The sequence below is a fragment of the Lissotriton helveticus genome, chromosome 5_1, assembly GCF_964261635.1.
Source record: "Lissotriton helveticus chromosome 5_1, aLisHel1.1, whole genome shotgun sequence".
In the NCBI taxonomy this organism is placed as follows: domain Eukaryota; kingdom Metazoa; phylum Chordata; class Amphibia; order Caudata; family Salamandridae; genus Lissotriton; species Lissotriton helveticus.
This window is the reverse complement of record NC_136065.1, coordinates 1,192,158,448-1,192,176,173: the sequence shown is the minus strand read 5'-3', so window position 1 is coordinate 1,192,176,173 and position 17,726 is coordinate 1,192,158,448. Positions and strand designations below refer to the sequence as shown.

At 44.9% G+C, this 17,726-nt stretch overlaps 1 protein-coding gene across 1 annotated transcript in view; it reads left to right on the top strand.

Annotated features, from left to right (window-relative positions):
- Positions 1-17,726, top strand: part of VAX1 (ventral anterior homeobox 1) — a 127,590-nt gene that overhangs the window by 4,453 nt on the left and 105,411 nt on the right. Inside the window, exon 2 of the mRNA XM_078641190.1 lies at positions 12,973-13,160. Within this exon, the coding sequence (XP_078497316.1) occupies positions 12,973-13,160 (188 nt within the window). The remainder of the gene's footprint in view (positions 1-12,972; positions 13,161-17,726) is intronic.

Genomic DNA, 17,726 nt, shown 5'->3' with positions numbered 1-17,726 from the left:
TCACTGGGGAAGAAGTGCCTGATAAACATACATGTGACGCTAATGTCGTGCCTGGTCACTGATGATAAAATGCCTGACACACACACATGAAGCGCGTGGTGCACACATGCCAAGGATGATGACATGCCTGAGGCACATGTTCAATGGCGATGAAGTGCCTGACAATCATATGTGTAATTGTAATGTCGTGCCTGATATACGCATGGTCAGTGATGATAAAATGCCTGACACAGAGATGAAATTCATGGTACACACATGCCGAGCATGTTGAAATACCTGATGCACATGTTCAATAGCGAGAAGTGCCTGACAAACATAAGTGTAACGGTAATGTGTGCCTGATATACGCATGGTCAGTGATGATAAAATGCCTGCTACGCGGAGATGAAACGCATGGTACACACACGCAAGAATGATGAAATGCTGATATACTTGCGTTTAATAGTGATGAGGTGGTGCCTGCTATGCACACGCACACTCATGTTTATTAGTGACGAAATCTCTTATGTACACACCATGGTGAAGAAGTGCATGATATACACATTTATTGGCAATGAAAAAGCCTGTTACAAGACTATGAAGCGCTCGATAGACATGTTACATTGCAGTGTAGTGCTTCAAGCACACTTGTTTAATTGTTCTGAAGCGCCTGTTGGGAAGTGCCTGGTACACACTTGCTTATGACGAAGGACCGGATCCACACAAGCTCGTATCATGTGTGCACGCGTGCGGTCTTAATGAACGGCGTAATACACATTTGTTTAATAGCAATGAAGTGCCCGATGCTCACACATTTAATGGTGACGAAGTGATACATACGTGTTGAATGATGCACAAGTGGCGGTCTCATTCGTTTAATGGTGATGTAGTGTCTGTTGAACACGTGTGCAATGGTGATGGGGTGCCTTATGCACACCTGTATTAATGGTGATGCGAGGCACCAATTTTATGAGGCATACGTGGTAGTGTAAAGGTAATGTAGTGCCTGTTACACTCGTGCACAACGACGAAGGCAGCCGGCTCTGTCATGCTAAAGTGCCTCGCGCTTCCATGTTTGTAAGGCCTGGAGTGCGGATTCACGCCAGAGTTATGGCTGTACATGCCATGTTAATTCATGCACAGTCATGTGACGGGCACTCACATTAAAGGGCCGCCAAACGGCCGACACTTCGTGACATGTCCGAGCCCTGTCAGGTGATCGCAAAACTTCTCCGTTAACACCTGTTTGCTGACGAATTGTCCACTAACCACGGGTTTAATTCTAATACGGGCCTGCCATATTTGCTGATACTGTGGTGCCCGATGCTCAACTGTTTGATAAAAAAGTAAAAAAAAACGAGTTTGCTTCACGTAGTTTCGGGAAATGAAACGACACCATTACACAGCTTTCTGCCGGGTGGAGAGTGCCCATTTGCGCGCCAGTTTATCGATAAGCAGAACCCATCAAACACATGTTGTATGTGCACTAAGCACCCGAGCGAAGGACCTTTATAGATTATGAAGAGCCCGAAAGACATGTTTAATGGTAATAAAGTGCATACCAGAGATCACTTTAATAACACAATATTGTCCCTAAACTCCAGCCGTGCCATGCCAAAAAAGCCCAGATTAATCACCAGACAGTGCCCTATAAACCGTATTTATTGATATTAAAGTGACTGCTAAACCTGCCTTTAGAGATGACACGGAGCCCGATTAACACCCGTCTTCGGCGGTGAAGTGCCTTACAAACGCGGCTTCGAAGATAATAAAGTGCACGAAAATCCCCGCTTGAGAATGAAGAGTGTATTATTGTTAATCTGAATAATTAAATGATAAACTATGTGTGTGACGTTCAGTGTTGAAAGCTCAACATGGACATGACGGCTCTATTTCCAGTCCTAAAACAGTTTGAGTGTCCCAGTGAACAGTCATTAATAGGACTCCCGAAGCGCCAAAGGCCCTTGCATTATCCTTACAAAACACTCAACTTCAAAAACGTGTTCAGTCTTCAAATAGCGCCTGGATATCGAAATAGTGTTAAATACAGTGAGCTGCAGCTCTCTTACCACACGTGTGCGCGTCAAGAATATTTCGCACTAAAATAATGCACTATCTATTTGTATTTAGTAACTCCATGGTGCATCGAAACTCACATTTCTAGAGACACGATAAAAGCGTTTCCGAGAGATCCCCGTATCCTATGTGTTTGCACTGCTGGGCTGTGCTCGACAGGCCCCATGCAATAACAGTGTACACGGTGCTGCATTGATGGGTCTGATCTGAACTCTCTTTGCTCATGTTTTTTATGGTAGAGGCATGTAGTGACTATAGTGCGGGGCCTGACTGAACCACGTAAGGTCAAATTTTGCATAGTAAAGCCATGTATCATACTACTACTGTACCCGACTGAACCCGCTGTGATCAAATATATTACACGATATAGCCATGTGGCACTATTCTGTGTCCCACTGAACCCGCTGTGGTCATATTTTGAATCCTGTGAGGCCATGATTAGCGTGGTAATACATCGTAGCACATTACTGTGTCCGACTGAAACCGTGTTGTATTTTGCACGACAGAGCCAAGTAACTCACACTGTGTCTGGTGGAATCCTGGGTGCTGTTTGATAATACTGTGCTTGGTGGCGTCAGGCATGGAAACTGTTTACTGGACTGGACCATGTCTACCAATATCTTCACATGGCAGACCCTGATTCGAAATTGCTTCGCCTGATCGAACCTTGTATTTCCATTTTGCACGGTCAGAGCCTTATGTGATAACATTGTGCCTGGGAAGAGTCCTGGGAAGAGCACTGTGCCTCACTGCCCGGCGGAGTCCTGTGCGATACTACTGTGCCTGGTGAAATCCTGTATGATGACAACGCGGCTCCGTACCTGGTGGGGACCGGTGTGATAATACCGTGCCTCAGTGCCCAATGGGGTCCTGCATGATAACTCTGCCTCAGTGCCCGGTGGCGTCCTGCGTGATAATACTGTGTCTGGTGGAGTACTGTATGGTAACACTGTGCTTCGGTGCCTAGTGTAGTCCTTTGTGATAATACTGTGCCTCAGGCCCTGGTGGAGTCCTGTATTATAACACTGTGCCTCAGTGCGAAGTGGATTCCTTTATGATAAAACTGTGCCCGGTGGAGTCCTATATGGTAACACGGTGCCTGGTGGAGTCTTGTGTGATAATACTGTGCCTCAGTACAAGTGGAGTCCTATGTGATAATACCGTGCCTGACAGTGGATTGGATGGCGATGGATTGGATGTGGTGCCCGGTAGAGCTCTGCGGGATAACATTCTGCATGGTAGAGCCCAGTTTCTGTTCAGGTTGTGTATGTGTTGCTCTGTATAATACACTGTGCACCACAGACCCATGATGTATACCCCTGTGCAGGAAAAGCCCTAAAGCTACACTAATATCGCACACGATGTAGCCCTTTAAGACAATATTGTGCCTGACAGAACCTTCAGTATCACTATTGCCCTGAGTATATGGTGATAAGGCAGATGGTATAGCCATGTGTAGGATAACATTGTCGCCGATAGATCCCTGTGTGAAGCTGTTGTGCAAGAAAGGGTAGATCCTATCATGATAGTGTGAACTGTCGAGCCCTGCTGTGATATTATGCACGATAGTGCCCTGTATACGATAATAGCATGCCTGGTAAAGGCATGTGTGATAATATGGAGTGCTGGAAATCCCTCGGGTAATAGTGTATATTTATCACACATCGCACGCTTAATATAGGCGCTGGTATTACCCAACTCCATTGTAGATCCCTGCATGTTAACGCTGTCCATGACAGAGTGCTAGGTGATCTTATCACACATAAGAAAGCGCTACCCAAAAAAAGAATTTCCAAGAAATACAGCCATGCATGTTTATTCGTTTTGATGTATGGGGTTTTAAAATTGATAATCGTTCAATATTGATGCTTCTAAGCACCCTAGGGCACTGTCTCATGAGTTAGAATGTAAAAGGCACTAGTGAATAGACCATGGACCCATGGGCAAAGTCGGCAGTTGCCCAGAGACCCCATCTTCCAAAAAGCCCCAGGTAAAGAGACTTTATAATTTGTTTTTATTTTTGTCTGTTTCTGTATCTCAGTCTTTCAGGTATGATTCAATTATGTTTGGCATCATGAATTAACAGAAAATAAATAATACAATTCGAAGTTGTTCCAAACAGGGACCCCTAAAGCATTTCTTGCCCGAGGCCTCTAAAATCAGTAAGACAGCACCAATTGCATATGGATGAAATGCTGGTAAATGCTATAAGGCAACCCTGTGCCCCAACACACCCCTACAGTGAAGCAATGAAGTAGAATGAGGACACCAAACTTGTTTTTTAGAATTAAACATTCTCAGGAAGTAATTCGTTTCCAAAAGAAAATTAACCTAAATGTCCTACTTTTGACGCACTTCACATTAATTACATCATGTACATTGAAAATCAATATCAATACAAGGCTTAGCATAAAATGTCCATACGAAATTTTGAAAAATCATAGTTAACCACCCGCAGGCCCTTCAAGCACTATCCCCATGAACATTTGAGCTGGACCCTAGATTGCCCCTCGGGGCCCTGTTTTAGTACTTTGGCAAGGCAAACTCTGCAGCTCCTCCCATACCAACCAGTAAGTTGGACCCTAACCAATGTGAGGGAAACCGAAAATGGGATCCCTGCTGGCTCCCTTTGGAAGATAAACCTGGTAATGTGAGCCATATCTTGGTCCCCTGGTGCAAGTCTTTTCTTCCAAATCACCACTAGCAAACTATCAAAGTAGCAGCAATGGAGAGCCAGGGACTAGTTGCTGTAGGGTCGAACGCCAACACTCCTGCACACCACTGCCCCACCGTGGGGAAATATTTAGAGCCAAATCTGGAATTAGCCTTGTCCTATAGGGTAAGATGCCTAGGTGTCTACCTAGCCTGTGAACAACTATGACTTTTCCCCCGTAAATGTGACAGTAGTGCAGAAAAAAAAAACAGGGACCGCGCACAGTAGAAATCATACTCCTCCAAGTAAATCTAGTAAAACAAGAAAACCTAGCAAAAAGAGGTGTGGGTGGGTAAAACAAAGATGCCGTTCTTCAGCTGAGGACTCAAGCAGTCAAGCGGCAGGGGTTGTTGAGGCGGCAGCAGTTCACCAGTAGACCATAGAATTTGACCTTGACCCAGCCCTCCTGGCTTAAATACCTGTTGCGTCAGGATCTGCTGCTGCTCCTGGTCGGCCCTGTGCTCGCCCGCAGCCCATCAAACTGGGGTGGGGTTCCACCGGCTTTGGAGCCCCCCTTACCTCCCCCCCCCCAAGTTCCCGTTGAAGGATTGCATTTTTATTTCAATGGCAAGAACTACCATTGGGCGCCACCTCCCTCTAGGCCCAGCACAAATGGGAGAGGGGCCAACCGAGGTTGAAGGGTGGATGACATATGGGTGACTACCAAAAACCAACTCCGTGCCCAACCCAACCAGACACCTGCAACAAACCAATGAAGCAGCCTGAGACCACCAGGCGTAGTTTTTACAATTAAACATGCTCAAGCAGTATTTAATTTTCAAAAGACACCTAAGAAACATTTCTTGATATTGACACACTCCCTCATATTTATATCATATATTTTGAACATCAATATCAATACAAGGCTAAACATAAAATGTCCACCCTGAAGTTTCCTGAAAGTATGGTTAACCATCCAGCTGGCCCTTCAAGCACTATCCCCATGAACATTTGACCTGCTCCCTCAGATTCCCCCTAGTGGCCATAGTACTCTGCTGCTCCCCCATACCAGGGGAGCCACTTTGGACCAACTAGCAAGTTGTGCCTTAAACAATGCCAGAGGAACCCAAAATAGGGTCCCCTATAGCTCCATTTAGAAGATGGGTCTGAGCAACTGGCCTATCTCAGTCCCCTGGTGCAAGTTCAATCTTCCGAATTCCACAGGCACTGTTAAAGAGCACCTGTGGAGAGCTGGGGGGTAGTCGCTGTAGTGACGAAACCCCAACCCTCCTGGACATTGCTGCGCCACTAGCACTGCTGGGGAAAATAACTAGAGCTGAATCTGAAATTTGCTTGGCCTTTTTGGGTCAGATGTCAAGGTGTCTACCTCCTCTGTGACCAACCATGAAGTTTTACACCCCCCCTTACCCCCGCAGTCAGCGATGGTTAACTGGTCATTGGTGCCACCCATTCACCAGCCCAGTCTCATCTATTGAGCTGGGGAGAGCTGTTGTGTAGCAACAGCAAGAAGAGTATTATTAAACAACTCGTAGCCATCTGCAGACAAGTGAACTCCATTCAAATAAAGGCTTCGCTCGCCTCTTAAAGGCATGAACTGCCTTTGGGGCACAACTCACCCCGCCCACCGGCCTATGCCTGAATGCCCGGGGGCTTCAACATGGAGCCCCCTTCCTTCATAATGATGTGAAGGCTAGAATCACGGAGGCAAAAGAAACTAAACACGGGCTAATATTAATATATTGCCTTTTATAAAGCTCTCTTTGATCATACTTACATGATAATATTTTGCATTTAATTTTATTGTGCAAGGCAGGGCCCTGCATACGGTAAATCTGTCCATTAAATAATCAAGCATGCTAAATATGTACCTGATAGAGGCCTCTGAGATAATGTAGTCTATGAAGATCGCTATTTAATACTATGCAGACGTTAATATTGCAAGACAACGTCTCGTCTGTGATAGTATTTTGCACGACAGGGGTCTAACTTTCACTCATTCCACCCACGAAAAAAATCAGTATACCACATATGTGCACAGCAGAGTCCTATATGACAATATTGCACCTGACAGAACTCTTCATGATAATACCTTCATAACAAGTGTTCATGACAGTGTCCTATCTGTGATAGCATTGCACAGACTCGAGCCCCATATGCGATAAGAAACTATCCCGCATGATAAACCTGTATCTTATACAGTCCTATGTGATATGATAGACCTCTGTATAAAAATAACTAGATGATAACACTGATGCATGGAAGTGTCTTCTCCATGACAGTATTGTGCGAGATAGGGCTCTGCATACAATAATTCTGTCCATGAAAGAATCCTATATGCTATATGTGTCTATGGAAGCGTCCAGTATGGCAATATTGTATATGATAATAACTATATGATAATAGTGGTAAGGACAGTGTCCTGTATGTAATAGTATTGTGCCAGATAGAGCCCTGCATGCATGCTATAATTCTGTTTATGAAATAATCATGCGTGATAAACCTGCGTTTGATAGAGCCATATATGTATTCAATGATAGACCTGTGTATAAGAATACCTATATAATAACACTTTTGCATCACAGTGTGTTCAGTCGGTGGCAATATTGTGCAAGTCATGCCCTCCAAATGATAGTACTGCGTGTACTGACTATAGAAGAATCATAAATTTTAAAACTGTGTCCAGTAGCTTCATATATAATAACACCGTGAAAACTTTAACCTCGCGTGGAAACGACGTGCAAGGAACAACTCTGTTAAAAGGTACAACTGGATATGGCCGAGCCCTGTATTACACTATTGTGCACAATAGAGCCCTGTTTATAATGTGTGATATAATAAACACTTCTATTTGTAGAGTGCACTGACGCTAAACTAAACTTCTCGGCGCTGCTATGAACCAGAATGCCAGGGGCATTAAAACGCTGCTAGACAGTGAGAACCGAAAAATAGCAAACAACTCACTCGCTGGGCATTTTTGAAAAAGAAGGAAGGTAGGCCATAGGGCATACAGGTGCTGCCCGGAGGACAGAGGCTCTTAGCGGTGTTTTCCTTGGAACGGAGTGTCCGAGATGGAGACACTGGGCCCGTCTGTCCGTTTACAATATTATAAAACCGGGCTCTGTCACACCCCACGTTGTCGCAGCTGCTCTGGCCCGATGACCCCACTTGACCTCGCGCTTGGACGCATCACGCACTGAGCAGGAAGCGGTTCCACGCAGGGCTCTGCCGCGCGCAGTGTGAAGGCGACGTAGAAAGAGCCCTCGTGCGCGCACTGCGCGCGGCAGAGCCCTGCGTGCAACCGCTTCCTGCTCAGTGCGTGATGCGTCCAAGCGCGAGGTCAAGTGGGGTCATCGGGCCAGACCAGCTGCGACAACGTGGGGTGTGACAGAGCCCGGTTTTATAACATTGTGTCCGATAGAGCAGTTTTAGTATCCTGTTCATGTGTACGACTGAGGTCTTAGATGCAGAGAGAAATGTTTTATGATTTTATTCCGCATGGTAAAGCTCTTCTATTTCAGTGCTTGGCAGAGATTCTTTTCTGATTATCCTCTGCATTATAGTGCCCTGCTTTATAATAATATGCGCAGAAATGCACTGTTTCTCGATTTTTTCTACTCTTATGTTTGATATAGCTATTTTTAATCTGTTGTGCGTGGTACATTTATATTTTATAATTGTATGCACGGCAGATCTCGGTTTGATAAAATTGTGCGTGGTAGAACTCTGTTTCATGATAATATTATGCTAATATGCTCTGTTACATGATAACAAAGTGCTTGAAAGAACTTTTTTTTTAATAAAAGTGTAAACTATAGGACTCCGTCGTATACGTTGTATATATAATATTGTCTGGACAGAGCTGGGTCACTCTTGTATATTATTTTCTAGAAGTGTGTTTTTTAATATTGTGCTTGACAAAACTCTTTCCTGGTGATAGTGTGCCTGAATATAGTTCAGTTGCATAATAGTGTGCTCGTTAGAGTTCTGTTTTATAATAATAATGTAAATTACAGAGCCCTGTTTTTTAGGACTGGCTTCGCAGTTTTCTTTCTTCTTTAAGAACCCTTGCCAATGCAGTGAAATATATGAAGCGTGCTTTGGCTCGCCAAAGAAGAGTTATTCCCTCACCTCTTACTATTGGCTATTTGGCGTATCACGCCACCTCCTGCTGAGGGCTTGCAATGTAATGCATGAAGGACAATATTACATAGCAGAAGTACAGCGAATCCACACATCAGATGACTTCATACGTGCGTTCTGCGTAGTAACTTAAGCACTCATTTCTGTTCACAGCAGCAGGCTTTTAAAAGTATTTCAGTCAGTTCTTGCACTTTGTCTGCGGGTGCGCGCCATATACACTTATAAACAAGTATTGGCAATTCCAAGAGGTCTGGCTTTTACACGGTAACATAGGTAGACAGAGGTTCATTTTGAATACGTTTGAACATTACATCCAGACCTATTGGCTTTGCCAATCCTTTTTTATATACTGTGCAAGATATAACTCTACTTGATAACAACGTTCACGTTAAGGCTCTGCTTTATAATATTGTGCACGATGAAGCTTTTTATGCATATAGTGTGCTTGGCAGAGTTTTGTTACAAAATGTTGGGAGGGATAGAGCCTGTTTTATGATACTGTTTTGTATGAAAAGCTCTGTTTTATAAGAATAGTGTGCATGTTGAAGATCTGTTGTATAATATAGCTTATTTTTTTAAACGGAGGGCTCCGTTTAAAAAATGTGCATGGTAGAACTCTGCCGATAGTGTTGTGCACACAGTGCTGTGGTACATTATATTGTGCAAGTTGGAGCTATGTTTTGTAATAATATTGTGCATGCTAGAGCTCTGTTTCATAATAGTATTGTGCATGCTAGAGCACTGTTCTGTAATAATATTGTGCGTGGTAGAGTTTGCTGATAGTGTTGTGCACACCGTGCTCTGGTTTATTATTATATTGTGCATGGCAGGGCTCTGTTTTGTAATAATATTGTGCATGCTAGAGCTCTGTTTTATAATAGTAGTGTGCATGCTAGAGCACTGCTTTGTAATATTATTGGGCATGCTAGAGTTTGCTGATAGTGTTGTGCACACAGTGCTCTGGTTTATTGTATTGTGCATGGTAGGGCTCTGATTTGTTATAATATTGTGCACGGTAGACTTTGCTAATAATGTTGTGCACACAGTGCTCTGGTACATAATACTATTGTAAATGTTGGAGCGCTGTTTAATAATATTGTACATGTTAGAGCTCATTTTATGGGAATAGTGCGCCTAATATGAATAGTATATACCACTGTGCACATATACTTCTGTTTTCAGAAGATATTGCGCTCGATGGGGTCCGGTTTTATGATGGATCTATCTATGTCGCATGATAAAGCATTAATGTATAACACTGCTCTACGTGAAGGAGCTCTGTGTGTCGCAGTACTTTACGAGATGGCCGCACATACTGTGGGGCTTATTTACAAGCCCCTTTGCGCCACCCGTACGTCACTTTTCCCATGTTAGAATGACGCAAAAGTGGCGCAAGAGGCTTGTAAATAAGCCCCTATGCATTTACACCAGAGAGCCCGCTATATGATAATTTTTTACAAAATCGCGACGCTGCAGCTCAAATAGGTTTCGCATGAGGACTGGTTTATAATACCGGACATGATAATAACGCGTGATAAAGAGCCCTCTGTATCATAATATCAGGAAAGAGGGAATCCCCTGGATCACAAGAGCGCCTCGATGCTGGACCGGTGGGTGAATGCCGAGAGCAGAGCGATATTCTGACAGTTGAGACCTTCTTTCATCAGCACTTAGAAGAAGGCACCCTGATGATAATTTAATTTATCAATGCAATACAGCGCCTGGTTTACGGATACACAAAGTGTCGGGCAGGGCACTATGTGATGAAGAACTAACCCACAACGAGGCCTTATTAAATGCTCAATTATTGCACGAGAGCCATACTGGTTATGACAAAATGTGTTAGAGCCCGGTTACAGTTCCTGGCACAGGTGACACATGTAAAAAAAAACCTGAATGATGGAAGGGAATGAGCAATAAAAAGAAGCAGATCGGAGGGTCTCTCTAACGCGCAACAGAGCCCTCGGCGTTAAAAAGAATGAATGATAATAAATATTAGAGCATTGTCGGGGCCCCGAGTCGGGCACACAGTGGCGTAGCCATGGTACCATAGGCTTCACTACAAGCAAAGAATAGTAAAATACATTCGTAATTGGGCTGCAGTGGACCCCTCACTTCTCTAAGATCCGGTGCCACTGCACCCTCTGCTCTATTGATAGTACGCAGCTGTGGGAACAACTTGAGCCCAGACCTATGTGATTGACCGAGCTTGTTAGCCTTTATAAGAACCACGAGGATACTCCGCTTTACATAGTCTTTACTAATAGGAGGCGTACCTACCGCACCCTCAAGAAAGGATCGGAGACCCCCGCCCCCAATTTTTTTTTTTTACTTAAGACCGTCCTAGTGCCAGAAACCGGGGTCTGAAATATGCCGTTCCAGTCCAAACACCAGTCTAGCACCCCAAAGACGAAGATAGTAAAGAGCGCTACATGCACAATTAGACACTTTTGAGATAAAGCCTTATTTAATAGTCAACGGGCAAATCCCTCTGTAAAGGTAATGCTCAGATACTAAAGCTCTGTCTAATATAAAAAATAACGATACAACGGTATTTGAAAAATAAAAGTGTAGTACTAGCAGCTTTTAGTCATGAATCATAAACTCTGCCTTTAAAGGAGGTAACAAAATAAAAACGAGTTTAATAGCATTAGGTAGATATAGAGCTAGAACAACCGCAAGATAAATCACTCTTGACTAAAAGATACTGTTAGGTTTAGCCCCGTTTAATATTAGAAAGCGCAAGATAGAGCCCGGTTGAGAGTAAATAGTGCAAGATACAACCTGCTGTAATAAGTGATGTGCGATAACGTCCTGTTTCATAGTAAATAGCACAAAATAACATTTGGTCTAATTATAATAACCCTGCAATCGTATGATAACTTCCTTATATTAGCCTTAATAATGCTGCTTATTACAGTGTCTAATTGCTCTGAGTACAATATATGTCGCCGTGCGGTCGAAAAGTGGCTATGATGGGGTGTGATGGCGCGTGATTGGACGTTTCGAGTCAGACGCGCGTATTAGAGTGCTGCGTAATGACAACATCCGTCCTATGGGGTAAGGACATGTTTATTACCAACCCTGTTTGCATGGAGAAGAAAATAGTACATCAACGAGTAAGTGTTTTTATCCATGATTGAAAAAGTTCACAGTAAGGCCCTCTGCAAGAACAGTGTGTCCACGTGTGACAGCTTACTTGTGATTCTGTTCCTGTCTATCTACCTACCTATGTTTCTATCGATGTAATTGTCAGTCTGTCTACCGGTAATCTGTCTTTCTGCCTGTCTATCTTCGACAGTCTGCGTATCGCCCGATTGTTTATTTATCTATCTATCTATCTATCTATCTATCTATCTATCTATCTATCTATCTATCTATCTATCTATCTATCTATCTATCTATCTATCTATCTATCTATCTATCTATCTATCTATCTATCTATCTATCTATCTATCTACACACCCACCCACCCACCCACCCACCCATCCATCCATCCATCCATATCTATCTATGTGTCTGCCTGTCTGTCTGTCTGCCTGCATGTCTGTCTATGTCCTTCTATTTCTCTGCCTGTCGTTTTTTCAACTTTTATCTTATTATCTGTCCGATGGTCTGTCTCTCTGACACCGTCCGTCTGTTTGAGTGCGAGTCTGGTTTATTGCATATCTTTTTGTTTGCCTGCCTCCATCTCTGTCTGTCTAGCTAGTTGTCACATTCTATATGTGCCTATCTGTCTGCCTGTATGCCCATCTGTCTTTCTGTGTGATCTAACTGCCCTTCTCTCAAGTCTCTCTGTCTGTCTCTCGGTCTTTTTGTCCACTTGTCTGAAAACCGATCGACAAGGGTAACGAGTTGGCGAAAGGAAGTTCGATGGAGTAAAAAGAGGGTCGGGGCCTGGAAGGGTCAGGGTGGAGAGGTGCGTGCGTGTAAATATGTGCGAGAGAGCTAGTTGACATATTTGGGAAGACAAAAGCGAGCTGAACACTTAGGTGGATATGCAAGTGTTAGTTTGTGTTGTACCCTGCACAGGCCGCGCGTCCCCCGTTGAGGGGTTCTGATGAATGGTTCTGACTCCACAGTTCTCTTCTCCCCTTCCCCAGATGCCAAAGGCTCCATCCGGGAGATCATCCTTCCCAAAGGCCTGGACCTGGACCGGCCCAAGCGGACCAGGACCTCCTTCACGGCCGAGCAGCTCTACCGGCTGGAGCTGGAGTTCCAGCGGTGCCAGTATGTGGTGGGCCGGGAGAGGACCGAGCTGGCCCGGCAACTCAACCTCTCCGAGACTCAGGTAAGGCGAAGCCTATCCTCCGGCGCGCCCCCCGTCCGCAACCTCGAAGGCCACACACAAGGCCCAGAGGAGAGCAGAGCACAGGCCCCACCAGCAGGACCCCCAGAGGAGAGCAGAACCCCCACAAGCAGGACCCCCCGAGGAGAGCAGAGCACAGGCCCCACCCGCAGGACCCCCCCCCCCGAGGAAAGCAGAGCACAGGCCCCCCAACAAGACCCCCAGAGGAGAGAAGAGCAGAGGCCCCACCAGCAGGACCCCCAGAGGAGAGCAGAGCACAGGCCCCCCAACAAGACCCCCAGAGGAGAGCAGAGCGCAGCCCCCCCAACAAGACCCCAGAGGAGAGAAGAGCAGAGGCCCCAAAAGCAGGACCCACAGACGAGAGCAGAGCACAGGCCCCACCCGCAGGACCCCCAGAGGAGAGCAGAGCACAGGCCCCACCACCAGGACCCCCAGAGCAGAGCACAGACCCCACCACCAGGACCCCCAGAGCAGAGCACAGACCCCACCACCAGGACCCCCAGAGGAGAGCAGAGCACAGGCCCCACAAGCAGAACCCCAGAGGAGAGCAGAGCACAGGCCCCACCAGCAGGACCCCTGAGGAGAGCAGAGCACAGGCACCACCAGGAGGACCCCTAGAGGAGAGCAGAGCACAGGCCCCACAAGCAGGACACCTGGAGGAGAGCAGAGTAGAACCCCCACAAGCAGGGCCCCAGAGGAGAGCAGAGCACAGGCCCCACCAGGAGGAACCCAGAGGAGAGCAGACCAGAGGCCCCACCAACAGGAGCCCCAGAGGAGAACAGAGCACAGGCGCCACAAGCAGAACCCCCTCTAAATGAGTCAGCACAGACCAGTGTGAGATACGACACCACCTCACCACCGCTGGCACGTCACCAGCCACAGAGCTAGTATTGGAACGCGCAATTAGAGTGCGCGACCCCGATGAAAACAGAGGAAGTGAGCATGAAAACCCCAGTAATCAATATGAAATCAACAAATAACGTTAATGTCACCGAAGCATGTACAAGGCAGGCACAGGAGCCGTGAAGGGGCATTGGGTTCTTAGTCGAAACCTGTGATGACCCCAAGCGACTGCCGACAGTTCATTGATAGTGCACCAAGGGCTAGCAGCAAAACTCCCATAGGTGTCAAATATTGAATAGATTGTCTTGCCTGACAGCTATGGGTGTGAGCCACTAGCATCCGTTGTACCCCCAAATGACGTCCATTGTCCAGCCACCAGAGACACAGGGCATGCCAACGACTCCAAAACACCCATCATGCACATGTCTTGACCAACTCCCCTCGAGATAAGTGAGATCAGAGCCTTGCGCTCAGCTTCCTGGGGATTGGATAGGCAGGTCACACCCATCATCTTTGAGAACAGACTCTGATAGGGAAAGAGTCCAGCGTTTCTGAGACCCAGAGAGCAGCAGTTCCCATTGCACTCTGCCACCATACCTGATACATGAGCAGGGCTGGAATCAGAAAAACAATACTCCATAAATCCATAAATTGAGGGTGAAGGGGTGGTAGCAGAAAAGTATTGGAGTTACAAGGGGCGAAGTAATGAAAAGTGGAGTCTGAGAGTCAATCTATACATGTATGTTTTTTAAAACTATATCACAAAGAAAATGGCAAGGAGAACGTGACAGTAGATCTCACTTGGCTTACTAAATTGGTCACAAACAAGCTGCATTTCTAAATATCCTAATTGGAATAAGGCAGATGCTGCATAGATATTTGTGAGTCCAGGAACTCGCATTAATTAATAATACGGGTAAAATAACTCTGAAGGTTAATTGTACGTGTGAGAGATCTGCGGTTTGCCTAGTCATCGTTTTGACTCATAGAGTATCATAGAGGGTTAATGTGTCCATGCAAGGCACATCCTTTAACATGCACATTTGTATTTTATGTAGATAGGTAGGTGGGTCACAGCTTTTGACATAGATATCCTTTTGTTGCTTGCAGTTCATAAATTGTAATCCTAATATAGCACAGTGAGCTATGAACCAGCATCAAGGAGCTGCATGCAAACTGGAAGGCATGGTGTTAGAACCTTACTGTTTTGTTCTTAATTTGTAATAGTTCTAAGGTTGCCTAAAAGGTTCTTTTGAGTAATAATTACGTTTTAATAATATAGACAACCCCAACCATTCTGCTATTTTCTAAATCCTGACTTTTATTTCTACTGACCATGCACTCTTAAACTATAACGCATACCAGTAAGGAGGATATGCGACGCCTATGCCATGTAACCCTCATTGTCTTTTGCAGCACATCCTGTACAATGATTTACAGACTAGTATGATTCCTGTATAATATGTGCGTTTGGTGTAAAGCGCCCTGACTCCTACACTGGAATGTGTAGCACCATCAAATTATTAAATAAGAACAAAAAGTAAAACCTATTTAAATTGTTATTTGTGTAATTACTGATACAGACCAATACATTTGACATTCTTACAGCACATGCATATTTCTTCCATAAAGGTGTTGAACAAAGTCAAAAACCTGCCTCCAAAGCAGAGCTTCCCTTATGCTCTTGTGAAGTCATAGCATGCTGTGTTCCTTTGTTTCCCTTCATTGCATTGGCATCTAGGTGTTAGGCTCCGATAGCTCCCAGCCACGATGAGACTCCAACAACAGAATGACTGATAACCCTTTAAATCATGCCATTGTTTGAGCTGGAAGTGAAAATAAGAAAGCCCCTTCACCGTCTGCCCGTTGCTGCTAAGAACGGAAAGCAGACATGTGGCCGCTGCTAATTGCGTCCAGGTTTCAGCAAATTACACCAGAACAAATTCAGCATATTTCACACCGGCCAGTACAGGATCCTGCGAAATAACAGCTGCCGGATCTGGGATCTGACTGGATCACCCTCATTTCCTACACTACACCCAATGAATTAACAGTCTCACGAACCCCAACAACCTCCCTGAGTCCCATACTATTCCAGACACCTGCACTTGCAAACCCTGCCTTTTGAAACCAGAGTCGATGAAATCGCACCTTCTATGTAGCCAAGAAGGGAGGACTGGCACTCCCTAGGGATCCTCCAGAGACCACAGCCTAGTTGCCCACATTTTCAACCTAACCAAGATAGGAGCTCTGACGCCCTTCCTCGAACCTGCTTGTACCATGGACCAAGAAACCCTCCCTTAAACCCGCTGACATAAGACCTTAAGCACCTTCCCTCGACTCTGCTGAAACTGGGGGGGTAGGCACACTTAGAGATGGTGGAGCCAATAAATTCACAGGGAGAGCTGATTGAAAGCCCAGCAAAGGGTCTGGCTTGGCTGTAAGAGTTTTTGTACACGCAAAACCAATAAAATATTTGTCATGCAAAACATGCAACATGCATTAGGTAAAATTATGAGAAAACCTCTCCAAAATGTTAAAAAGTGTACTTTTTAACATGCTTTTTAGTTCATTAGATTATATTATTGCATGGCAATATGTGTCTTTACTGTATATGGAATAACAATATAGTCTGTTACATCATACACAAGAGGTTTTTGTGGAGTGCACATAATGAACTCACATATTTGAAGGCGCTCTCATGTGTGGTAATGAAGAAATGGAAGATTGGTTAAATAAAAAGTTTGCCTAAGATCACATAATTTGGTGAAACATAGATTGATCCCAGGTTTTCCGGTTTCATATTGTGCAGTTCAGCAAGTAGATGGCTAACTCCTTCTCTCGCTCTTTTTCCATTAAAAGTTACTGCTTTGTCTTTAATTCGTTGTGCAGGCGGTTAAAATGTGGGGGTGGGAGGCAGATGCCACATGAAAGCTCATTTTGGGCTCGCTGATCCAAGAGGACCTCAAGATGAGCCAGAGCGAGGCATCTAGCTAGCGCTGCTTTTGAGCTTTAAGTGGCTTGCCTACCTCTAGGTTCAATATGCCAATTCTGCTTAACCCACTCTATTTCTCAACCTACTCAAGACAGAAGCTCAGGCTCCCTCTCTCTTGCCTGCTGGGATCAGACTTCAGGTTGCATCCCACAAACCTTGTCAGGCCAGAGCAGTGCTGGAAATGTAAAAAAAAAATACTTCGGGAGCCCATCAAGGGCGAGTCAGGGTGTGGCAGCAGAAAGGGGATAGAGTCACAAGGGGGGGTGGAATGGTGTCTGATTGCCAACTTGTAGATTTCTTTTTTTTAAACTCTACCCCCAAATAAAAATTGCCAACAAGGACAAATGTGGAGGTAAATCTGTTCTGGCTTACTTAGTTGGTTACAAACAGATAGTGTTTTAAAATATATTATGGGGTTAAGGCATCTGCTACAGAAATCTCTTTGTACCAAATTCTGCTGTGCTATTCCAGAAAGATATGTCTTGTTGGTAACACACCCGCAGGAGAGATCTCTGTGTAGCTAATCAGAAGTTTGACTCCTCATAAAATAGTATGGAGGGTTAATGTGCCTGTGGCGAAGCACAACCTGTTACATTCAGGTTAATTATTTTTATTTTATATGGAAAGGAAAGCTCAGTGGGTTACTGCTTTTGTCGCAGACCTCCTTCTATTACCTACAGGTAATAAATTATAATCCTTGTAGTATACGA